This window comes from Schistocerca americana, chromosome 3 (genome assembly GCF_021461395.2).
Source record: "Schistocerca americana isolate TAMUIC-IGC-003095 chromosome 3, iqSchAmer2.1, whole genome shotgun sequence".
Classification (NCBI taxonomy): Eukaryota; Metazoa; Arthropoda; class Insecta; order Orthoptera; family Acrididae; genus Schistocerca; species Schistocerca americana.
Window position 1 is genome coordinate 902,848,225 of NC_060121.1, and position 27,406 is coordinate 902,875,630.

General features: G+C 43.0%; 1 protein-coding gene across 1 annotated transcript in view; it reads left to right on the forward strand.

Annotated features, from left to right (window-relative positions):
* LOC124606489 (protein white-like) overlaps nt 1-27,406 on the forward strand; it is a 305,924-nt gene that overhangs the window by 158,858 nt on the left and 119,660 nt on the right. The window contains exon 6 of the mRNA XM_047138470.1: nt 24,621-24,825. Within this exon, the coding sequence (XP_046994426.1) occupies nt 24,621-24,825 (205 nt within the window). The remainder of the gene's footprint in view (nt 1-24,620; nt 24,826-27,406) is intronic.

A 27,406-nucleotide genomic window follows, 5' to 3' on the forward strand; every position in this document is an offset into this window, starting at 1 on the left:
GCATGACGTGGCAATTTTTCGCGCATCTCAGTATTTAATGTCACATCTCCTGAACCATGTGTCGTAAATCATATATATTTGTGGTGCATTCAGCGGCATATGTGTATACTGGCTGAGGAATGTATTGCGAATAAAGTTACTAGCAAAGAAATAATAAATTTAAACATCTTGCATGATACGGTAATTTTACGCGCATTCAGTGTTTATGATGTGCCTCCTGAATTAAGTGTCTTACGACGACGTAATTTTTCTGGCACATTCAGTGGTATATGAAAATACGGTCTGCTAAATATGTCACGAAAGCATTTAGTAGAAAAGAACTAATAATTTAAAAAGTCATGCATCGCGCGACAGTATTACTGCATCAACAACGAAAAAGTAGTAAGCAACAAACTGATTTTCTTTCATCATGTTGTGGAGGTCGACGGCAAGAAAAATTTTCGTAAAGGTTTGATATTATGTGTAAATTTTGTTGTTAATATCTACGTGCTCTCGTTCCCAAACGTTGGTCAATTGAACCGTGAGTATACTCGAGTCGTAGGTTGCATTGCTTTTCCATTCACGTGCCCACCACTTTGATAGGTGGGTAATTGTTATCCCCACACGGATTCTAACCATACAGTAAATGATACGTGTACCATGTTTGGTTGAAATCGATTCAGTGGTTTAGGAGGAAATGGGTAACATATATATATACACATACGTACATCCATTTCTATGATTTGTATGCAAAACCTAAGGTAATGACCAAACAGAGACGAATCAACAATCCTGCGATTACCACTCACAACCGCAACTGATAGACCCACATGGTCAGTTAAAAATCGTCCTATCTGTACAGAATTAAAGGTGCTCGGAGTACTTGAATGCCTATTTTATCGGTAATTTTTAAGAGTTGCTTTGGGTGACTGATATTTGAGTTCTGAAATTCACGTTACGTAAACATTACAAAAATTCGAATGCACTGCGGTCCCCACGTGGAAGAAGAACGAGAACTTCATTTCGCAACGACATCTGTATGAAGTCTTCGCCAGCCGTTGTTGGGTAGTACTTTTACCAAGCACTCTGTCACATGCAAAACAGCGAGACAATCCTATTACTTTGCGTAAATATCGATAGGTATGAGGATTTATTGACAAATATTTGTCGAGTGCCATGTATTATCAGATCTGATCAACTACCATTCAGACTGCGTATTTTTCTTTCCGTTTTTCTTTCGACACATTTAGAGGAAGAGATGTATTCGCAAATTAAAAATATGTTTAGACATCAGCTGTACGGGTTATTAGTGACACATGAAAATTTGTTCCGGATCGGAACTCCGACCCTGATATCGTGCTTAATGCGACCAGTCGCCTCAACCACTTAGGCTATGCGTACACGCCTCCCGCACGCACCTAAATCTCTGCATGTGACCTGCGTCACGTACTGCCACACTTTCTGCTATTCCGACACTGGGAGAGAACTTATTTCTACCGTCGCTGCCTGTCTAGGCGTGTAATACAATATTATGGTTTCTATACACAGATAGTTATGGGGGACTGGAACTCGGTAGTACGAAAAGGAAGAGAAGAAAAAGTAGTAGGTGAATATAAAATGGGGATAAGGAATGAAAGAAGAAGCCCCCTGGTAGCATTTTCTCAGAGCATAACTTGATCATAACTAACGCTTGGTTTAAGAATCATGAAACAAGGTTGTATACATGGAAGAGGCCTGGAAACACTGGAATATTTCAGATACATCATATAATGATAAGACAGAGATTTAGTAAACAAGTTTTAAATTGTAAGACATTTCAAGGGGCCGGTGTGGACTCTGACCACAATCTGTTGGTTATGAACTGTAGAGTAAAACTGAAGAAGCTGCAAAGAGTTGGGAATTTAAGAAGATGGGGTCTGTATAAACTGAAAGACTCAGATGTTGTAGAGAGTTTCAGAGAGAGCATCAGGGAACGATTGGCAGGAACAGGCGAAAGCAATGCCGTACAAGAAGAATGGGTAGCTTTGAGAGATGAAATAGTGCAAGTAGCAGAGGATCAAGTAGGTGAAAAGACTAGGGCTAGTAGAAATCCTTGGGTAACGGAAAAGATATTGAATTTAATTGATGAAAGGAGAAAATATGAAAATGCAGTACATGAAGCAGGCAAGAAGGAATTCAAAATAAGATCGACAAGAAGTGGAAAATAGACAAGCAGGGATGGCTAGAGGACAAATGAAAGGATGTAGAGGCAATACACCACTAGGGGTGAGATAGATGCTGCCTACAGGAAAATTAAAGGGACCTTTGGAGAAAAGAGAACCACTTGTATGAATATCAAGAGCTCAGATATAAAACCAGTTCTAAGCAAAGAAGGGAAAGCAGAATGGTGGAAGGAGTATATCGAGGGACTACACAAGGGCGATGTACTTGAGGGCAATGTTATGGAAATGGAAGAGGACGTAAGTGAAGATGAAATGAGAGATGTGATACTGCGTGAAGAATTTGACAGAGCACTGACAGACCTAAGTCGAGACAAGGCCCCGGGAGTAGACAACATTCCATTAGAACTACTAATAGCCTTGGGAGAGCCAGCCCTGACAAAACTCTACCGTCTGGCGAGCAAGATGTATCCGACAGACGAAATACCCTCAGACTTCAAGAAGAATTTAATAATTCCAATCCCAAGGACAGCAGGTGTCGACAGGTGTGAAAATCACCGAACAATCAGTTTAATAAGTCACGTCTGCAAAATACCTACACGAATTCTTCACAGACGAATGGAAAAACTGGTAAAAGCCGGCCTTGTGGAAGATCAATTCGGATTCCATAGAAATGTTTGAGACAGTGCTGACCCTACGACTTTTGCTGACTGGAATTCCCTCTCTCAAATTCTGAAGGTGGCAGTCGTCAAATACAGGGAGCGAAAGGGTATTTACAATTTGTACAAGAACAAGATGGCAGTTATAAGAATCGAGGGGCATGAAAGGGAGGCAGCCGTTGGGTAGATAGTGAGACAGGGTTGTAGCCTATCCCCGATGTTATTCAATGTGTATATTGCGCAAGCAGTAAAGGAAACAAAAGAAAAATTCGGAGTAGGAATTAAAATCAATGGAGAAGAAATAAAAACTTCGAGGTTTGCCGATGACATTGTAATTCTGTCAGAGACAGCAAAGGACTTGGAAGAGCAGTTGAACGGAATGGACAGTGTCTTGAAAGGCGGATATAAGATGAACATCAACAAAAACAAAACGAGGATAATGGAATATAGTCTAATTAGGTCAGGTGATGCTTAAGGGAATTATTTCAGGAAATGAAATACTTAAACTAGGAGATGAGTTCTCCTATTTGGGGAGAAAAACTATTGTCGAAGTAGAGAGGATATAAAATGCAGACGGGCAATGCCAAGAAAAGCGTTTCTGCAGAAGAGAAGTTTGTTAAAATCGAGTGTAGATTTAAGTATCAGGAAGTCTTTTCTAAGAGCATGTGTATAGAGTGTAACAATGTATGGATGTGAAACATGCACGGTAAATAGCTTGGACAAGAAGAAAATAGAAGCTTTTGAAATGTGGTGCTACAGAAGGTTGCTGAAGATTAGATGGGTAGGTCACGTAACTAATGATAAGGTGCTGAACAGAATCGGGGAGAAGAGGAATTGGTTGCACAACTTGACTAGAAGAAGGGATCTGTTAGTAGGACTCGTTCTACGTCATGAAGGGATCACTAATTAGTGATGGAGGGAAACGTGGAGGGTAAAAATCGTAGAGGAGACCGAGAGATGAATACACTAAGCAGTTTCAGAAGGATGTAGGTTGCAGTAGTTGCTCGCAGATGAAGAAGCTTGCGCAGGATAGAGTAGCATGGAGAGCTGCATCAAACCAGTGTCTAGACTGAAGACCACAACAACATCATCAACAACAACATACAGATATTCCAAATTTGCATTACATTTAAGTGAGCTACAACTATGATAGACACTTAAAGCAGCTGTTGTATTTATGCGTAATCAGTAATTTATTATCTCTTATTCAAAGCAGTTACAATCGCCATATAGAATTCACTAACCCTGAAATGTTCCCGCACGGACTGGACGACGCTTACCGACAAAAGTGCAGTGTATGTCTTGTGAAAGCCCGGCAGTGCATCTCTTGTGAACAGTTATAGAAAATATGCGTCTCAGCATGCTGCATACTATTTCTTTTACAATATTTAAGAATGTGTTCGAATCATTGTTGAAGTTACTATTAGTTGTAAGCAGTTCACGTTGTCAGTCACAAAGCTCATAGGAAAGTCGGTGTACTGTCATATCAGTATAAACTTCCTCTTATTATTTAATGCAAAGTTTGTTTTTTGTTTGTGTCATCAATCTTTTGACTTTTTTTACGAATCCCCTATAGTTGTTTCATCTTCATCTCAGAGTAGCAGTCACACCCCACATATTGGATTATGAGTTGCATATTTTCCAATCCCTCCCTTTCCGTTCATTTTTTGCCCTCTACGGCTCCCTCATGTATGATGAAAAGTATTCTTTGATGTCGTAACATATCTCCCACGTGCTGTCCGTTCTTTTGGACTAAATGCTCCACATATTCATTACTTCACCGATCCTCTAGAAACCTCATCATCTAGGTCCACCTAATTATCAGCATTCATGTACAGCATCACATCTCAAACGATACGATTCCCATCTTTCCCGGTTTTCCAACAATCCATGTATCAGTTTCATGAAGTGCTGAGTCCCACAAATCGCTCTCAGAAATATTTTCTTCATCGAAGAATTATCTCTTTGCTCGTTCTAGTCTGCTTTATAGATTATCCTTGCTTCGTAATGCTTTAGTTTGCTTCTAAGGTTTACTTTCGGTCCACAGTGTGTGGTCATTAGACCGATAACCCGCCTTCGTAGGCGAGGTCGCTGCCTCCACGGAATGGCAAGAAGAGCAGGTCGAAGACCAGGACCCGTTACGGGGCCAGCCAGCGTCGCCGGCACTGCCCCAGTAACCATACTCACCCCTGAAACCCCTGGGTCAGAGCGAAATGACATTCCACCGTGACGCCCACGTGCTTCCGCTGACGCCACGGTGGATCAGCCTCCAGCGGTCCGCCACCACGGTGATACGATTGCAACAATCAACACCAATAACATCCTCAAGAGGGTGATTTTCTGGGCTCCTGATACTGATTTTGCCCTCCTGCTGGAAGTTCATATGGCCAGTCTCCCAAATATCGATAGCTATACCTCCCTTGTCTCCGCAGGAGATCTAATCGGCCATGGAGTGGCCATATAGGTCACTGAAGGGATTTCTCTCAACAATGTCACCTTCCTTCCATCATCTCGGCCATAGAACTCAATGCAATGGTGATACGCTTCGGTAGTGTATACCAACGACATGAAAGAAATCAAAACATATCCCCCCCCTCATTGGTTTTTGGGAAGTGAAACATGGACGATAACTAGTTTGGACAAGAAGAGAATAGAAGATTTCGAAATGTGGTGCTACAGAAGAATGCTAAAGATAAGGTGGGTAGATCACATAACTAATGAGGAGGTGTTGAATAGGATTGGGGAGAAGAGAAGTTTGTGGCACATCTTGACTAGAAGAAGGGATCGGTTGGTAGGACATGTTTTGAGGCATCAAGGGATCACAAATTTAGCATTGGAGGGCAGCGCGGATGGTAAAAATCGTAGAGGGAGACCAAGAGATGAATACACTAAGCAGTTTCAGAAGGATGTAGGTTGCAGTAGTTGCTCGCAGATGAAGAAGCTTGCGCAGGATAGAGTAGCATGGAGAGCTGCATCAAACCAGTGTCTAGACTGAAGACCACAACAACATCATCAACAACAACATACAGATATTCCAAATTTGCATTACATTTAAGTGAGCTACAACTATGATAGACACTTAAAGCAGCTGTTGTATTTATGCGTAATCAGTAATTTATTATCTCTTATTCAAAGCAGTTACAATCGCCATATAGAATTCACTAACCCTGAAATGTTCCCGCACGGACTGGACGACGCTTACCGACAAAAGTGCAGTGTATGTCTTGTGAAAGCCCGGCAGTGCATCTCTTGTGAACAGTTATAGAAAATATGCGTCTCAGCATGCTGCATACTATTTCTTTTACAATATTTAAGAATGTGTTCGAATCATTGTTGAAGTTACTATTAGTTGTAAGCAGTTCACGTTGTCAGTCACAAAGCTCATAGGAAAGTCGGTGTACTGTCATATCAGTATAAACTTCCTCTTATTATTTAATGCAAAGTTTGTTTTTTGTTTGTGTCATCAATCTTTTGACTTTTTTTACGAATCCCCTATAGTTGTTTCATCTTCATCTCAGAGTAGCAGTCACACCCCACATATTGGATTATGAGTTGCATATTTTCCAATCCCTCCCTTTCCGTTCATTTTTTGCCCTCTACGGCTCCCTCATGTATGATGAAAAGTATTCTTTGATGTCGTAACATATCTCCCACGTGCTGTCCGTTCTTTTGGACTGAATGCTCCACATATTCATTACTTCACCGATCCTCTAGAAACCTCATCATCTAGGTCCACCTAATTATCAGCATTCATGTACAGCATCACATCTCAAACGATACGATTCCCATCTTTCCCGGTTTTCCAACAATCCATGTATCAGTTTCATGAAGTGCTGAGTCCCACAAATCGCTCTCAGAAATATTTTCTTCATCGAAGAATTATCTCTTTGCTCGTTCTAGTCTGCTTTATAGATTATCCTTGCTTCGTAATGCTTTAGTTTGCTTCTAAGGTTTACTTTCGGTCCACAGTGTGTGGTCATTAGACCGATAACCCGCCTTCGTAGGCGAGGTCGCTGCCTCCACGGAATGGCAAGAAGAGCAGGTCGAAGACCAGGACCCGTTACGGGGCCAGCCAGCGTCGCCGGCACTGCCCCAGTAACCATACTCACCCCTGAAACCCCTGGGTCAGAGCGAAATGACATTCCACCGTGACGCCCACGTGCTTCCGCTGACGCCACGGTGGATCAGCCTCCAGCGGTCCGCCACCACGGTGATACGATTGCAACAATCAACACCAATAACATCCTCAAGAGGGTGATTTTCTGGGCTCCTGATACTGATTTTGCCCTCCTGCTGGAAGTTCATATGGCCAGTCTCCCAAATATCGATAGCTATACCTCCCTTGTCTCCGCAGGAGATCTAATCGGCCATGGAGTGGCCATATAGGTCCCTGAAGGGATTTCTCTCAACAATGTCACCTTCCTTCCATCATCTCGGCCATAGAACTCAATGCAATGGTGATACGCTTCGTTAGTGTATACCAACGACATGAAAGAAATCAAAACATATCCCCCCCCCCCTCATTGGTTTTTGGGAAGTGAAACATGGACGATAACTAGTTTGGACAAGAAGAGAATAGAAGATTTCGAAATGTGGTGCTACAGAAGAATGCTAAAGACAAGGTGGGTAGATCACATAACTAATGAGGAGGTGTTGAATAGGATTGGGGAGAAGAGAAGTTTGTGGCACATCTTGACTAGAAGAAGGGATCGGTTGGTAGGACAAGTTTTGAGGCATCAAGGGATCACAAATTTAGCATTGGAGGGCAGCGCGGATGGTAAAAATCGTAGAGGGAGACCAAGAGATGAATACACTAAGCAGATTCAGAAGGATGTAGGTTGCAGTAGGTACTGGGAGATGAAGCAGCTTGCACAGGATAGAGTAGCATGGAGAGCTGCATCAAACCAGTCTCAGGACTGAAGACCACAACAACAACAACATTGGTTTTTGGTCGATACGAACACTGCCTATTAGGTGGCTGTAACTGCGATTTACCACCGAAAAATCATGCCTCCTATAGCAGGATGTGCCAGGAACTATATGTAGTGGGGTAGGACCTCCTGTAGGATTCAGATCAGGACTCTGTGCAGGTCAGTCCCTAACAGGATGTTATTGTCGTGTAACAACTCCGCCACAGGCCGTGCATTGTGAATAGCTGCCCGATCGTGTTGAAAGAGGCAATCGTCAACCACGAATTACTCTTGAACAGTGGGAAACAAGAAGGTGCTTAAAACATTAATGTAGGTATGTGCCACGCAAAACAAGAAGAGGTGCAACCCCATCCATGAAAAACACGACCACACCACAAGATCACCGCCTCCGAGTTCTTCTTTTGGCACTACGCACACTGGCAGATGACGTTCACCGGGCATTTTCCATACCTACACCCTGCTGTCGGATCGCCACATTGTGTACCGTGATTCGGCACTCCACACAACGTTTTTCCACTGTTCAATGTTTGCGCTCCTTACACGAAGCGAGCCTTCGTTTGGCCTTTACCGGCTTATGAGGAGCCGCTCGACTATAATACCAGTTTTCTCACGTCCCGTCTGACTGTCATAGTACTTGCAGTGGATGTAGTATGGAATTTCTGTGTGACGGTCTGGATATATATGTGCCTGTTACACATTACGACCCTCTTCGACTGTCGGCGGTCTCCGTCAGTCAACAGACGAGGTCGGCCTGTACGCTTTTGTGCTGTACCTGCCCCTTCACGTTTCCACTTCACTATCACATCGGAAACAGTGGACCTAGGGATGTTTAGGAGTGTGGAAATCTCGCGTACAGACGTATGACACTAGTGACACCTAATCACCTGACCACGCTCGTAGTCCGTGAATTCGGTGGAGCGCCCCATTCTGGTCTCTCACGAAGTCTATTGACTACAGAGGTCGCTGATATGGAGTAGCTGGCAGTAAGTGGCAGCACAATACATCTAATATGAGAAACTATGTTTTTGGAGGTTTCTGGATACTTTCGATCACATAGTGTATGCCGGTCCACAAACCAGCCTTTGGTTCAATGGTCACAAAGATTAGACAGATCACCCTACTCAACACATACTACAACATCTGGCAATACAAGGTCTGGCAATACGTCTCTGGCCGATACGCCGTTTCATTCTCTGCTCAGCGCAAACGACGCCAGGGTAAAGGTTAATATACAGACTGCAATAGGCGAATCCTGCAACTTAATACCGATAGTGGCGACTTCTAGACTCCATGAAGTGGTCGTCGCTTAAGATTTCGATAGCTCTTTCGATGAAGTGCGACATCGTTTCCTGTTGTCGGTGGCTGCCCACTTGCGCATCCCACATCCCTTCACGACTCCTCTGGCGCCTTTACAGCGGTACCAGTGCACGTGTCCAAGTCAACTGACGTTCAGCAGGGCCTTATCCACCCGCCACTTCATTCGTCAAAGATGCCCCCCTTTCTACCCTCCTATATGCTGTTTCCCTATAGCCTCTCCTTGGAGGCCTGTTGACTCTTATCCCCAGACTCACGTTTCGCCATCTCACCTTTCGCTGCTGGGCATGTATTGACGACATCCCCCAACTCGTCCGATCCGGCTCCGAAATTCGAGCAGAACAGTGTGAACACTCCGGTACCTGGGGATTAGTTTTACCCCAACGTCACACGCACTGCCTGTTACACGTCATTCGCAACGACATCCGTCAGAACCTTCTGCGCCACCAGGACACACTTTAACGCTGTGAGACACTTCATCGTTATACGGCATCAAAATTGGTCCACGTGGCGCACGCGATACCTATACTGAAGGAGACTGGATGGAACATTCAGGCGGCTTTTGGCTGGTTTCAGCTTTAAAATCCGTTGTGAGACTCTTACCTTGCTTCCACGGGATGGTGGCTTCAGACTCTCCAACATCGGGCTGGAAGCTGTAGCCGTGCATATGAGTACTATGAGGAAATAATTGACTGGATGAGGCACATCCTTGACATGCAGTTTGCTTGATGTCGCCCTGCTTGTGTCTACCTCACCACCAGCGCCTATAGGCTTGACCTATCTCAATTTATGGCCTTCCTCATCGACTACAGTTACACAGATACCAGGCTCCCAGACACAAGTCGGACCAAACTTTTTTACAGCTTACTGTTGTGCCGTGATCCTCATAATATGCTGTAGATCAAATATCCCTCCATTTGGTAGCCTGTAGTGTGGAGTACCATCCTCCAGTCGTTTCTCTCCACAGACCTTAGGAAAATGTGTTATCTCCCGTTTATCTGGTATCGTCAATTACCCTCTACTGCCCGATCTAGTAACATGTAAGTTATTCCATGACATCTTGACCGAGATCCTACCATCCTGTCGCCTCTTCTCGTCAGTTTCTTCCATGTATTCCATCATCCACCGATTCTCTACAGGACCTTCTCATTCCTTACCTTATCAGTCCACTTAATTTTCAATATTCTTCTGTAGCACCACATCTGAAATGCCTCGATTCTCTTCTGTTCCCGCTTTCCTGCAGCCCATGTTTCACTACCATACAATGCTGTACTCCAAACGCACATTCTCATAAGCTTCTCCCTCCATTTAATGCTTGAGTTTCGTACTAGTGGACTGCGAGGAATGCCCTTTTTGCCAGTGCTACTCTGATTTTTATGTCCTCCTTGCTCCATCCGTCATTGGTTATTTTGATGCCTAGGTAGCAGAATTCCTTACCTTCATCTAGTTTGTGATCACCAATCTTGATGTAACGTTTCTCACTGTCCTCTTTTCTTTACTTTCCTCTTTCTTCCATTTACGCTCAATCTCTATTCTGTTCTTAATAGACTGCGCATTCCATCAGCCAATCCAGTAATTCTTTTCCAATGTCGCTCAAGATGCCAATGTCATAAGCGAATCTGATCACTAATGTTTCTTCGATGTATGGATTGAACTACTTCCCTCTCTTGACCGAGCACTTCGTTCTTGGTATTCCACTCTTGTTATAAGATTACCCGTCTTTCCATTTAGCTTACCCCTGTTTTCCTCTGTATTTCAAAAATCCTGCACAATTAGATATTATCAAATGCGTTTTCCATATCAACAAATCCTATGAACGTGTCTTGATTTTTCTTTAATATTGCTTCCATCGTCAACCTCAAAGTCATAACTGCCTCTCTGGTGCTTTTAAATTCCCTAAAGCTAAAATTATTGTCATCTAACACAACCTCAATCTCCTGTCCATTCTTCTTCATATTATCCTTGTCATCGACTTGGATAGACGAGCTGTTAAGCTGATTGTGCGATAATTTTCACACTCTTCAGAATTGTGTGGATGATGTTTTCCAGAATTTCAGATATGTGGTGCATTTTAAACACCAACGTGAATAGTCGTTTTGTTGTACTTCTCCAACGATTTTAGAAATTCTGATGGAGTGTTATCTCTACCTTCTGTCTTAGAAAGAATTTGAGGTGAGTTCCTATGGGACCAAACTGCTTAGGTCACCGATCTCTAGACTTACACACTACTCAATCTAATTTGAACTAACTTACGCTAAGGACAACACACGCACCCATGACCGATGGGTTCTTGAACCTCCGACAGGCGGTGCGGCGCGAACCGTGGCAAGGTGCATCAAACTGCAACGGCTCCTTCTGCATATTAGATGTGAAATCTTCTAAAGCTCTATTAAATTCTGATTCTAATACTGGATCCCCCATCTCTTCCTTATCTACTCCTGCTTTTTCTTCCATCACGTCTTCAGACTTTCCTCTCGTAGAGGCCTTCAATGAACACTATCTGCTCTCTCCTCTACATTTAGCAGTGGAATACTCGTTGCACTCTTAATGTTAACACCTGTGCTTTTAACTTCGACGAAGTTTGTTTTGACTTTCCTGTATGCTGAGTCAGTCCTTCCGACAATATTTACACTCCTGGAAATGGAAAAAAGAACACATTGACACCGGTGTGTCAGACCCACCATACTTGCTCCGGACACTGCGAGAGGGCTGTACAAGCAATGATCACACGCACGGCACAGCGGACACACCAGGAACCGCGGTGTTGGCCGTCGAATGGCGCTAGCTGCGCAGCATTTCTGCACCGCCGCCGTCAGTGTCAGCCAGTTTGCCGTAGCATACAGAGCTCCATCGCAGTCTTTAACACTGGTAGCATGCCGCGACAGCGTGGACGTGAACCGTATGTGCAGATGACGGACTTTGAGCGAGGGCGTATAGTGGGCATGCAGGAGGCCGGGTGGACGTACCGCCGAATTGCTCAACACGTGGGGCGTGAGGTCTCCACAGTACATCGATGTTGTCGCCAGTGGTCGGTGGAAGGTGCACGTGCCCGTCGACCTGGGACCGGACCGCAGCGACACACGGATGCACGCCAAGACCGTAGGATCCTACGCAGTGCCATAGGGGACCGCACTGCCACTTCCCAGCAAATTAGGGACACTGTTGCTCCTGGGGTATCGGCGAGCACCATTCGCAACCGTCTCCATGAAGCTGGGCTACGGTCCCGCACACCGTTAGGCCGTCTTCCGCTCACGCCCCAACATCGTGCAGCCCGCCTCCAGTGGTGTCGCGACAGGCGTGAATGGAGGGACGAATGGAGACGTTTCGTCTTCAGCGATGAGAGTCGCTTCTGCCTTGGTGCCAATGATGGTCGTATGCGTGTTTGGCGCCGTGCAGGTTAGCGCCACAATCAGGACTGCATACGACCGAGGCACACAGGGCCAACACCCGGCATCATGGTGTGGGGAGCGATCTCCTACACTGGCCGTACACCACTGGTGATCGTCGAGGGGACACTGAATAGTGCACGGTACATCCAAACCGTCATCGAACCCATCGTTCTACCATTCCTAGACCGGCAAGGGAACTTGCTGTCCCAACAGGACAATGCACGTCCGCATGTATCCCATGCCACCCAACGTGCTCTAGAAGGTGTAAGTCAACTACCCTGGCCAGCAAGATCTCCGGATCTGTCCCCCATTGAGCATGTTTGGGACTGGATGAAGCGTCGTCTCACGCGGTCTGCACGTCCAGCACGAACGCTGGTCCAACTGAGGCGCCAGGTGGAAATGGCATGGCAAGCCGTTCCACAGGACTACATCCAGCATCTCTACGATCGTCTCCATGGGAGAATAGCAGCCTGCATTGCTGCGAAAGGTGGATATACACTGTACTAGTGCCGACATTGTGCATGCTCTGTTGCCTGTGTCTATGTGCCTGTGGTTCTGTCAGTGTGATCATGTGATGTATCTGACCCCAGGAATGTGTCAATAAAGTTTCCCCTTCCTGGGACAATGAATTCACGGTGTTCTTATTTCAATTTCCAGGAGTGTATTTTCCGATTTCCTCACATTTTTACGAAGCTATTTAGACTTAGCTTCCCTGCTTTTTCTATTTATTTCATTTCTGAGTCACCTGTATTTTTTATTTTTGAATTCCCTGGACATTTTTGTACTTCTTTTTTTCATCGTTCAACTGAATTATTTCTTCTGCTACCCACAGTTTCTTCGCAATTACCTTCCTTGTATCTATGATCTTCTTTCCGACCTCTGTGATTGCCTTTTTTAGACATTTCCATTCCCCTTCAACTTAACTCCGTACTAAGCTATTCCTCATCGCAGTATTTATAGCCTTAGACAACGTCAAACGTACTTCTTGATTCATTAGTACTTCCGAATACAACTTGTTTGCGCTATGATTGTTCCTGATTAGCCTGTTAAACTTCATCTTACTCTTCAACAATATTAAATTCTGATCTGAGTCTATATATGTTCCTAGGTACGCCTTACAATCCAGTATCTGGTTTCGGAGTCCCTGCCTGACCATGATGTAATATAACCATAATCTTCCCGTATCTCCCGACCTTTCCCAAGTATACCTCCTCCTCTTGTGAATCTCGAACAGAATATTCGCTGTTACTAGCAGATATTTATTTCAGAACTCAGTCTTTCTTCTCTCATACTGCTAGCACCGAGCCCATATTCTCCTGTAATCCTTTCTTCTATTTCTCCCCAGCAACAGCAATGCATTCAATCATGACAGTTGGATTAACATCTGCCGTTTGGTTCAGTATCCTCATATACTTTCTCTACCTGTACATCTTCGGCTTGTGACGTCGGCATGTATACCCGAACTATCGTTGTCGGTGTTGGTATGCTGTCGATTCTGATGAAAACTTCGACTGATTTTTTCGCAGTAACTCACTCTCCTCCCCCCACCCTCCCCCACTCCACCATCTTACTCATAACAAATACTCTTATACCATTTTCTGCTGCTGTTGATATTACCCTACACTCATAAGACCAGAAATCGTTGTCTCCTTCCCATTTCACTTCACTGACACCCCTATATGTAGATCGAGATTATGCATTTGCCCTTTCAGAGTTTCTAGGTTCCGCCGGCCGCGGTGACCGAGTGGTTCTAGGCACTTCAGTCCGGAACCGCGCGACTGCTACGGTCGCAGATTCTAATCCTGCTACGGGCATGGAAGTGTGTGATGTCCTTAGGTTAGTTCTAGGGGACTGATGACCTCAGACGTTAAGTCCCATAGTGATCAGATCCATTTGAACCATTTTTTGTTTGTAGGTTTCCTACAACTTTCACTTGCGACATTCCACGCCCCGACCTTTAGAACGTTGTCTTTTCGTGGGTTATTCAGTCTTTTTCTAGTGGTCTACTCCCCATGGGCGGTCCTTCCCGGAGATCCAGATGACGGACTACTCTGGAATGTTTTGCGAACGGAGAGATGGTCTTGACATTTCAATTAAAGGCCATATGTCCTGTGGATAGACGTTAATGCAGTGATTTCCATTGCCTTCTGCATTCTCATGGCATTGGGCATTGCTGATTCTTTTTCCCTTGCGAGTAAGAGTGTGCCCTGAAGCTCTGCGCGTATCTCTGCCCTCTTTGGGGATTTTCTCTTCCCGGGAACTGGGTGTTTGTGTTGTCTTCATCATTTCATCATCATCATCATTCGTGACAGTGGCTCGATTGGATTGAGTGAAAAATTGGGCTGCGTAAAAATTGGGACTTGGTACGGACGCTGATGACCGAGCAGTTGAGCGCCCCACAAACCGAACATCATCATCCGCTCTATTTGACAAGGGCGTTGGCTTAATGAGGGCGAATACTTATTCCGGAAGTCTTCGGCCACTATTGATGATGATTTTTATCCAAATTTTAAGCCATGACTGGGCTCAAACCCTGAACGGAGGACGTTTTGATTACTAATCAAAGACGCTAACCCCTAGACCATGGGTTGCATTCGATCTGTCAGATTGCTCTCTATTTTATTTAATAAAATTGTAGCCAAATAGCCATATACAGTTACTTTGCTTAACATTTTACATTTACATTTTACATTTTTGCATATTCATTTATCGATTTCACTCTTTTACTGCACAGTTCTATGTGATATCGTTCACAGGCTTCGTTACACATACACATGTTGCGGTTGGGTCGTGATAAGTTTTGTTTTTGCAGATTAGATGATGAAAGCCGTGAATAGAAAGTCTAGTTACGACATGTCGCTGTTCGAAGTTTGGTGCTGTCCATGAGCGGTTCGTCATTGCTTCGGTGCCATAAAACTCAGGCCATATTTTTTCTCGTTTGTCCTCCATGATCTTCAGTTGCTTTCTGGATGCCCTGGTGTGTGGCATCATATATCGAAGTCTGATGTCTTCAATTAGGAATGTCTCTCTCGCTAGCAGGTACACTAGTCTAGATCTTGTTGTCTTTGAGAGACCTAGTGCTCTTTTTAGATAGGTCGATTTTACCTTTTCTAGTGTTTCTAGATTTCTTTCTGCCAGGTGGTCCCATATAATCTCCATCCCATAGGCCAGGATTGGCAAGATTTTTGTGTTGAATAATTTCATGGCTGTTTTTAGACTGAGTAGGCGGATGTTTTTGATGTCCTGTATTGCTATTATTGCTTGGGCTGCGTGTTCTGTTGTATGTTTTGTGAAGCATTTGGCTGTTGGTTGCAATGTCACTCCTAGGTATTTAAAGTCTGATGAGTTTTTTATTTTTTGTCCTCTGATACTGATTTACGCATTCTTGAGTGTTTTGCCTCCTTTTCTGAAAATTACCATTTCTGTATTTGTTATGTTTATGTGTAGTTTGTGTTCACTGCACCATCTGTCTATTTTCTCAATGATTCTCTGCAACTTCTGTATATCTGTTGAACCTACGGCTATGTCGTCAGCGTATGCATATACATACACATCTTCTTCATTTTCTCCAATTCGGAGTACTTCTTCAGTGGCAAGAATGTACAGCAAAGAGCTCATTGGGTCACCCTGTAAGACTCCATTCGATTGCTCTCTATGTATCGTTTGCCGGCAAGTCAACACTGATGACCACCGTCTGGCCTGCGCCTCTTCGCACGACGTCTCGCGACTCGTTCCGCAAACGACTGCCTGCTATAACCAGGTGCCACCGGATGCGATCGGAAAAAAATGGCTCAAATGGCTCTGAGCGCTATGGAACTTAACATCTGAGATCATCAGACCCCTACAACTTACAACTACTCAAACCTAACTAACGACATCACACACATCCATGCCCGAGGCAGGATTCGAACCTGCTACTGTAGCAGCAGCGCGTTTCCGGACTGAGCGCCTAGAACCGCTCGGCCACAGCTGCCGGCATGAGATCGAACGGCGAATGTTTTCATACTCTGAAGATCCATATTTTCCTGCCGTCAAATATCATGACATATCGTGGGTCAAGCGCTGGGTGGTCAGTGACCTACTCCGTGAGGGAGCGAAGTCTCGCCGCGATTTCTGGACGTTCTTACAAACATTCGAAAAAATTTTTTCTGTGTTTCTGACCGCACTGTCAATAATAAGACTACCGACGTTTCGGTCCCTGTGGCAAGTGACCTTCTTCAGGATGTTTTTGTTTTATTTAACGTGACCATGGCCGCGGAAGCCTATGTTTGTATTTACAAACTGGCCACGCAACGCTCGAACACACTCGACATGGACGACTTTTATTTGCTAACCATTTTCGAGGGTTCTTTGTTAAACCTCCACTTAGATGTGGAGTGCCCGTAGCTAACGGTACCTACTCGGTGATATCTGAGTTTCAGTCGACTATGAGAGATCTCACTCTCGACCTCCGCAAATGGGTGATCGCACCATAAATGCACCGATCTTTTTATCCAGTCTCCTGTTCATTTTTCATTTTTTCTTTGTAGGTGATATCTATTCCACATAATTGAATACTAAATTTTTGTAAGATAATTAAAAATAAATAAAAAAAGCGTTTGACTACCGTAGATTCCCATGCCTCCCACTTTCCTGCACCTATGCCGCATAGGATCAATGGCGGCAGCGGTGACGGTGAAAGTATGGCCAGGCCTCGGGTTTCGACCTTTCCCACCTGACCAACCGCCCTCCCCCCCCCCCCCCCTCCCTCCATCCCGACCACCTCGGGCCCCTGGGGTCCATTCCTACAAAAATAAATAAATAAAGATAAAAAGGTCACTCACGCACGCCTCTACGATGGCGCTCGACTCAGAGATAATCTGATTCGAACCTTAGTGGTGGATGAAATTTTCGTTTCCATTATTTAGCAGGCGTAAAGTTCCTGATCGCCAGTCTATGCGTCGATGTCCCGAATTAAATTTCAAAAGTGTCTCGGGCAGTGAGGGCATGTGACACTTTTGATGGTGATCCGTTCGGCGGATTAAGCTCAATGACTCTTTTGGTGCTATTCGAGAGGTGTAGGCTATCGTCCAGCACCGGGTTTCGCCTTTCTCCCATCATGATACAAAACGAACATAACACCTCTCGGTACACGCATCCATCACACTAACCTTCACTTCAGAAATACAGATAAGACACAACTCTCCCATATCCTCCAAGAGAGGGGAAGGAAACCCCAATGGGATCACCCTACCTACAATGCCATACGACTTTACTTCTTAAGCAATTTATGCATTATAAGGCCAGAAACACAATATGTCACAGTAAAACTTTTCGTATAAAAATAATTACAGTTAAATCTGCATCTACTTGATTACTGTGGTATTCATAATAAAGTACCTGGCAGAGGGTTCAATGAACCATCTTCAAGCTGTCTCTCTACTGTTCCACTCTCTGACGGCGCGCGGGAAAAACGAGCACTTAAATTTTTTTGTGCGAGCCTTGATTTCTCTTATTTTATCGTGATGATCATTATGATGATCATTATTCCCTATTTCACGATAGTACAAAAAGAGCTGCCCTTCTTTGTATCACTTTGATGTCATACGTCAGTACCACCTGATGCGGATCCCACACCGCACAGCAGTACTCCAGAATAGGGCGGACAAACTTGGTGTAACCAGTCTCTTTAGTAGACCTGTTGCACTTTCTAAGTGTTTTGCCAATGAATCGCAGTCTTTGGTCTGCTCTACCCGCAATATTGTCTATGTGATATTTCCAACTTAGGTTATTTGTAGTTGTAATCCCTAAGCATTTAGTTGAATTTACAGCCTTCAGATTTGTGTGACTTATCACGTAATCGAAATTTAGCTGATTTCTTTTAGTACTCATGTGAATAACTTAACACTTTTCTCTATTCAAGGTCAATTGCCACTTTTCGGACCATACAGATATTTTATGTAAATCATTTTGCAATTCGTTTTGGTCATCTGATGACTTTACAAGACGATAAATGACAGCAAACAATCTAAGACGGCTACTCAGATTGTTTGCTATGTCGTTAATATAGATCTCGAACAATAGATGGCCTATTAATCTTCGCTGGAGAACGCCGGATATTACTTCTGTTTCACTCGATGACTTTCCATCTATTATTACGAACTATGACCTTTCTGAACGGAAATCACGAATCCCGTCGCACAACTGAGGCGATATTCCATAGGCACGCAGTTTGCTTAGAAGACGCTTTTAAGGAATGGTGTCGAAAGCCTTCTTGAAATCTAAAAATATGGAATCAATTTGACATCCCCTCTCGATAGCACTCATTACTTCATGAGAGCTAGTTGTGTTTCGCAATAAAGATGTTTTCTGAATCCGTGATGAGTATGAGTCAAAAAAAACGTTTTCTTCGACATACTTCATAATGTTCGAATTCATTATATTTTCCAAAATCTTATTTGCAAATCGACGTTAGTGATATGGGCCTGTTACTCAGCAGATTCCTCGGGAGCTATTGTATCCGCATACTCTGAGAGGAACCTGACTGGTACACAATCTGGACCGCAGGTCTTGGCTTTATTAAGTAATTTAAGCTGCTTTGTTATACCGAGGATATCTACTGCTGAAAGATTTATTAATTGTGTACTATTGGCCTATTTCCGTGTTGATGCAATTGTCTAGTACAGCTTGGAAGTAATACCAATGGTGTAGGTATCATCTACCTAATGATAGTTTACGTAAAAGATGTTTGACAGTTTTACTTACCTCTATATTTTCTTGACGTATGTACATAATGCTACTTCGTGTGATCGTGGTTCGTTGTGTTCCATTTAACGTAACTTTGACAGTTGGTTTGAAATTTGATAGCTATTTGACGTACTCCAAAAATACTGTAAGGTTTTATTTATCTATATTTGTCATAGATTATGTTTAGGCTGTCATGTATAGTCTTTATGTGTGTAATCTTTGGATGTTGATGTTATATGGCGTATTGCTTTAAAGACAATAAATTGTTCTAGGCAAAGTTTCTGTTTGTATATGTTTGTTCGCTTAAAACTCGTTCTAGTTGATTTTCCATATGTACGTAAATTTCAATTTCATCTAAAAAATTAACGATGATCCCTTTCGAAATTTTGTGTAATATTTAGAACGTAGCGTCTATGTTTTTTGCTTTATATTTTGCGTTTTTAAATATAGTAAGAAGTGAGAGTGGTTGCTATATGAATTTCTTATGTGTTCTCTATAGCTAAGATGAAATTACTATTTTTCCCTTGTAAAATCATAAGGCAGAAAATATAGGAGCTACATTCCAAATATTACACAAAATGCCGAAAGGAAACACCGTCAATGTTTTATATGAAACTGAAAGTCACATGACGAGGAAAATCAGCCGGAAAGTATTTTATACGAACAAATAGACCTATGACACAAACACCACCTATAAAATTTTATTGATCTTCCACAACGATAAACCATACAAAGTCAAACCTCAACGATTATACACATAACGTCTATAGACGACAACCTAAACATCATCTATGATAAATGTAAACAAATGTGAGCACACAGTGTCCTCGTAGTACGTCAAACAGCTATCACACTTCAATGCTACTGTCAAAACTATCTTAAATAAACAACAGTTCACAATGGATAAAGACAGCACACAACGACCACACAAAAGTGCAGATGTAAGTACGGCAAGAAAACCTAGACGTAAGCGTAACTGCCATACATCTTTTATTCAAACTACCAACAAGTATTCATTTTTTGGATCTGCATCCCTTGTTCTTTCTTTTCGCGTTTGCAGTTATATTATAGGTTATGGGTTCCACCTTTTTGCTAATCCACTGTTTTTCTATGTATCCAAACATGTTTCAGTAGTGTGTTTGCAAAAAGACGGAACTCATAAGCTATAATACCACCAAGTACATGATATCTATACTGTTGGTATTAACTGCAGGTTGTACTGTAAAATGGCGCTAAGGCCAATATGGGAGTACAGCATAGATTTAATAAACCTTTCAGTAGACTTTGCTTTTATTAGACTGCTGTTCATTTCATTCAACAAGCACTGTAAGTCTTTCTCACTTTCACTGACGATAGCAGTGTCGTCAGTGAATCTAATCACTGATAGCATCTGACCTTAAATTATAATCCCATTCCGGAACATATCGTTTATTTCCAATACTGCTTCGTAGCTAAACTTTATAAGATGGCCCCTGTTTCTTTTAAAAGAGGAACCTCGCTGTATTCAATAGAACTGTACTGTGTTTTAGAAGGGAAGCCTTGTGTGGTTTAGAACAAATTCCCTGTCGGATTTAGAACAGTTGTATCATTGGTGTTGTAAGGATAGCCAGGTGTGCTTTAGAAGAGATGATATTGGTTGTTCTAGAACAACTTGAAGGCGTTGTGACACAGATTTGTCGGGGAGTGGAGTGAACTAGTCGTATACTGAAAGTCAAAAGAAATTTCCACATTTCGCTGACGCTCAATAGCCCAATACACAAACACACACACACATACACAACACACACACACACACACACACACACACACATACACACACACACACACACACACACACACACACACACACACACACAAAATCATATGAACAGCCACACCGAGCCCTACCACGGTAATTGATAATGATCATTTAAAATAATATTTCGTATGGTGTTTCCCTTCGGAACTTTGTGTAATATTTGGAACATAGCTCCTATGTTTTCTGCTTTAAGATTTTACATAGGACAGACAGGCAGTAACTTGCCACAAACATGGAACCAATTTTACTTGTTATGTCAATAACACGTACACTGTCAAATTCTTTATGTGTAATATTTGCCTTCTTTGACCACCAAAATGTAAATTAGGCTCAAAACCTTCAAAATTTTCTGTATAAACAAATGTGAAACCTTCCACTATTAATTAAAGGCAGTAATATATACTCTTAATGTCCGTTACCATCCTAAGTACTCAAACTGTTCAACCTTCAGAAATTCCAAAAATTTTTTATTGTAAAACAAAATTTGTAAACTTACAAATGATAATTTGAGGAAAATTAGTTAAATAAAATAGCATTCATTAAAGTCACTCAGTTGCTCCTCTTTGACATTTGTTACACTGTGATAAAATTTATGCGAACTTACACAGCTTTTTACATTCTGCTATTTACATGTCCAACAACGTTCATTGTATTCTACATCTATTAATACACTACAAGTTACAATCACATCGATGTACCTCAGATTGTCAGCAGATTAAAAGTTGTGCAAAAGGTCTCACTAGTTCCCTGAAACACCTTTTTTAAAGAGTCTTTTTGTCGATGGCTTTCTCAATGTCCCGTAGCTCTTCTAACAGAAACACGTTCGTAACTCAAATTTACAGCACGTTTCAACATGACCACGTCCTTTGGCAAGACTTAAATCCGGAACTTTCTTTTCGGAGGGTTACAGTGCCTCGAAAGTTTTCTCGTTCAGTGCACAGTAGGACTCGCCGTCGCTGACCAGAGGCCACTTCCAACCAATACTGACGAATCTCTTCCACCATTCGAGGCTTAATACACCGACTGTATTCTGTACATCACAGTGAATGTCTTTGGAACCACCCGACATATGATCAAAAAATAATCGACAACATAACATGATTCACAAAGGCTCACTTGCAAAGAGGAGTTTGTTAATTTGTTGTTCTTGAAGAGGAGAATTGTTTGTTTTAAAAGAGGATCCTAATGCTTTTAACTGATAAGTCTTGGTTCTTCATTAAGCGAGGATTTATTTGGGCTAGAAGAGGAGTCTTGATTGTCTGAGTAAAGAAGCTCTGATCTTAAAGGGAGAGTCGTTTGCTTTAGACCAGGGCTTAACAACTGGCCGGTTTTGAGCGCGAGTACTTGCGTCTGCTCAGGCACGTGCTCGCGAGCAGGTGCAAGGTCGCTGAGTGGAGAGGGAGGGGAGGGAGGGGAAATGCGCGCGCACATTTGAATGTGATCTCGCGTTCTTAGCAGATTTAACTAGCCATCTGAATGCTTTGAATATTTTACTACAAGGTAAAGATCTGCTAATTACTCATTTCATAGATCGAATACGAGCTTTTAAAATGAAATTGACACTTTGGGTGAGTCAGCTGGAAACAGGAAACCTAGCTCATTTTCCTAAATTATGATCCATGCAAGATGTTCACAAAGACTGTGAACGTTATTCACATAGTTTAGTTGATCAGCGCTTTCAAGATATGACAGCACTAGACAGTGATTTTGATCTGTTCTCTCCATATTCAGCGAATATTTAAGAGATTCGTCCTGAGCTGCAGCAAGAAATTATTGACCTGCAGTGTGACGGAGAATACAGAGTCAAATTTCAGAACAAGAAAAACATTTTGGAATTCTACAGACACTTCCCTCAGGATAGATTTCCTCGTTTGCACAAACTGGCGGCTACAATAATATCAATGTTCGGTTCCACGTATGTTTGTGAACAACAGTTCTCTGCAATGAAATGTAACAAGACGCGCCTGAGAAACGCATTGTCTGATCGAAATTTAAACTGCACGCTGCGCCTAAAATACACAAGAACAATTACTCCGAACACAGACGCAATTGTAAAAGGCAAAAAGTACAAGATAACCGAGAATCCCACACTTCAGTGACGCCTTTTATTATGTAACAGTTCACAAATTAATGCGAATGTAGAGGCATACACTAAACTAATAAAATTATGTGGCATGTGTACATTCTCCTTGATTTGTTTCATTTGTCGCAGTAATAATTCGTGAGTGATATACCTGCAGATGGCCGCGGATTTACATTGACTGGCAGCAGCTGTTGTGTGCCCCACATGACTTTCCCCACTCTCCGCTCTGGTCCGGTAGTGGGGGTAGCGTGCTCGCGCTGCTCCGTGCTCGCGCCTTGCTGCTCACAGCTTGCTCCGCGAGCACGTATGTTGTGACGCCCTGCTTTAGACGAAGAAGAGAAGCACAGTTTGCTGTAGAAGAGTAGCTTTGTTGGTGTCAGAAGCGTAGAAATGTTCATTCCAGAAGTGGGAGTCCTGTTTGTTTGTAGGAAAGCGGTTTTGTTTGTTTCAAAAGAGGAGATTTGTTTACTATAAATGAGAAGTCGTTCTTACTTTAGAAGATGAGTTTTTTCGTTTTTCAAAAGGAGTTCTGTCCTTTTTTGGAAGTGGTATCCTGTTCGTGTTTATAAAACCGTTTTTTTTTTCCTCTTCGAGGGATCGTGGTTGTTATGGTCCATTGAGGAGGAGTTTACGTTTTAATCTCTAACAAAACTGTGAGGAACATAGCGTGAGAATTTATCTGTAGAAAGCATTTGTGAAGAGGGACAGGTTGGTTTAAGTCCAGATGAAACCTCCATCGTCCGCCCGAAACTGTGGATTCTTTGATAGGTGGCTCAGTGTAACTACATCACATGAAATATTAGTTCACTGTATTACACGAATCATAAAGAGATTTATTTAACTTGATGCAATTATTAGCTACGTAAGTTCTTGATAACTTACAACCGTCACTGACTATTACAGTATCTTTTGAGACCCTAATTAATAGACTGCTCTCTTGAAGTACAATTTTTAACATTTATCAAAGTACCTTTCCATCTGAGACTTGAATAACTGTCCAGGTCTACTCGGTGATGTTGAGAGCTTCAGCTGAGGTTATAAACTGTACACAGCGCTTCCATATCCGGATCGGTATTGACATATGTGCGAGAGTGCTGCTGTGCTGAGAGAGAAGGCATGTCGTCTTCAGCCTCTCACATTCTCTGTTGCTGACTTTAATGAAATGTTCTTGATGTCGATAGAATCGATGTGCGCTGGCGACTTTGGTGTGGCGCGGAGATCTTTGGACGATACCACAGGGTGTGTTACTGGAAGAGAGGAGAGGCGATAAAAAGTCATACTAAAAAAAACAGAGTCTATGAGAGCATTGTTCGCGAAGGGGATGAATCTGAGTTAGAGTCCCGGTCCGGAACACAGTTTTAATCTACCAATAAGTTGCCATTAAGGATGTCAAATCGTAAGAAATTTTGCTGCGTATCGTTGTTACTGTTGGTAAACTTGTAAATCTTAAGACTTACCAGGGAGTGTATGTACTGAGATGCAAGTATACAATAATTCCCTGACCATTCGTAGAGGGAGCTTACACACCTGTAATAAGTCTTTTGTGAGTGAAGATACAGTGAGGTGTGTGGTGGCGGTGCAGCTTGGGAGCGCCGTGCCCGGACGGCTTCAACCCGGCGGACTTCTTCATGCAGCTGGTGGCCGTGGTGCCCGAGGAGGAGGAGCAGAGCCGCCAGCAGGTGGAGATGCTGTGCGACGCCTTCCACAACTCACCGGCCGGCAGAGCGCTCGCCGGGGAAGGAGCAACCGCTACCGGTGACGTCAGCGGCATGGTCGCCTGCGCTGAGGTCAGTCTCCTACAACCTGGATCGCAAATTTCATTCGAGAACCATCTTACATATTGTACAGAAAACCCCTGAGTTCTATCCCATTTCAATTTCCGCATCAACGGCAAGGATCACTGACGAAGATAGTAGTGTCAGCGGGGTTGAGAAACAGTTTAAATCTCTGCAATCAAAGCTTTAGAGCCAGGTGACGTCCTTGTAATGCTCCATACAGAATTTAACCGTAACATACCGTATGCCCCTTGAGCAAAAGACTGTTCCCATTAGGAACCACTCCACATTGATGAAGATGCAAAGTTAGTTCTTTTTGCTGATGATACAAGTATAGTAATAACATCCAAAAACCAAGAACTAAGTGATGTAAGTTTAAATGATGTTTTTCACAAAATTATTAAGTGGTTCTCAGCAAACAGACTCTCTTTAAATTTTGATAAAACACAGTATATACAGTTCCGTACAGTAAATGGCACAACTCCAGTAATAAATATAGATTTTGAACAGAAGTCTATAGCTAAGGTAGAATTTTCAAAATTGTTAGGTGTGTCCATTGATGAGAGGTTAAACTGGACAGGATGGTCTGCTGAAACGTCTGAGTTCAGCTACGTATGCTATTAGGGTTATTAAAAATTTTGGTGATAAGAATCTCAGTAAATTAGCTTACTATGCCTCCTTTCTTTCACTGCTTTCGTATGGCATCATATTCTGGGGTAATTCATAGTTGAGTAGAAAAGTATTCATTGCTCAAAAACGTATAATCAGAATAATTGCTGGAGCTCACCCACGGTCATCCTGCAGACATCAATTTAAGGATCTAGGGATCCTCACAGTAACCTCACAGTATATATAGTCACTTATAAAATTTGTTGTTAATAATCCAACCCAGTTCAAAAGTAATAGCAGTGTGCGCAGCTATAACACCAGGAGAAAGGATGATCTTCACTATGCAGGGTTAAATCTGACTTTGGCACAGAAAGGGGTAAATTATGCTGCCACAAAAGTCTTTGGTCACCTACCAAACAGCATCAGAAGCCTGACAGATAGCCAACTAACATTTGAAAATAAATTAAAAGAATTTCTAGATGACAACTCCTTCTACTCATTGGCTGAACTTTTAGATATAAATTAAGGGGGAGAAAAAAAATTAAACATTAGTGTCATGCAATATTTTGTGTAATGTAATATCTTGTACAGACATCTTTTATTAACCTGACACGTTTCACATCATTACGAAGTGTCGTATTCATTATCTATGGAACAAGTATTAATCAAATCTAATCTAATCTAAAGAACAAGATGGAACGTGAAGCTTCCTGTCACATTAAAACTGTGTGTCGGACCGAGACTCGAACTTGGGATCTTTGCTTTTCGCATGCAAATGCTCCACTGACTGAAGTAATCAAATACGACTCGCGACCTTTCCTGGCAGCTTTACTTCCCCCAGTACCTCGCCTCCTACCTTCCAAATTTACGAGAAGCTGTCCTGCGAAAATTGCAGTACTGGTGGTCCTGAAAGAAAGGATATTGCAGAAGCATGGCTTAGCCACACGCTGCGGGGGTGTTTCCAGAATGAATTTTCACTCCGCGTCGGAAGTAAAGGTGTGAGGATGGGTAGTGAGTCGTGCTTGACTACCTCATTGGCTAGAGCATTTGCCAGCGAAAGGCAAAGGGCCCGAGTTCGAGTCTCGGTCAGGCACACAGTTTTAATCTGCCAGGAAGTTTCCTATGAGCGCACAGTCAGCAACAGGATAAAAATACATTCTAGTAGATAGCTCATGACGTACCTTGCCTTGCAAATCTTCTGGACGGTATAGATAACTGAACATAACGTATTAACTAGTCAGTGAAAGTAAATGAAAGTGTGACAGGATGTACAAAGAGAACTGCCTGTCGTGTAGAGAAGCAAGACGTTAAATGGCGTGAGGCAAGCACGAGTGTAGCTCCAACCCGCAGTGAAGGAAAGGGAAAAGACAAGACGTGTCAATTAACGACCGGTTAGGAGCGCTGCGGTGTTGCTGATCATCACAATATGACCTGCAGACCAAATTTAGATATCTTCTCTTGGGTAAGAATCATCGGGTTGTGAGCCCCGATGATAGGAGAAAACACGTCTGGAGACGCTACCCCTGCCCCTCTCCCACCTCCTCCCCCTGCTCCCTCGGCCCCTCTCCTCCCTCCTCCCCCCTACCCGCCCCCCCCCCGCCCCCTAACGGGCAGCAATCGGAGACCAAAAATGACTATCGCTCGCCCTAAGGCCCGACAACCAGGTGTTACTGTTTGGGTTGCAATTTATTTTCATAGCAGGATCTATTTCGTTGTCATCCTGGGCACACTTACAACAAAGAGATTCGTCGACGATACTGTACACCCTAGTTTGTTGCATTTTGTTGCTCTTCATGGGAAGCCGTCTTGGGCTTACATTTCAGCAAGATAATGCCCGCCCGCACACGGCGAGAGTTTCTACTGCTTGCCTTCGAGCTTGAAAATCCTTTCTTTGGCTAGCAAGGTCGCTTGATCTCTCCCTATTTGAGAACGTTTGGGGCATTGTGGGCAGGGCCCTCCCATCATCTCGGGATTTTGATGATTT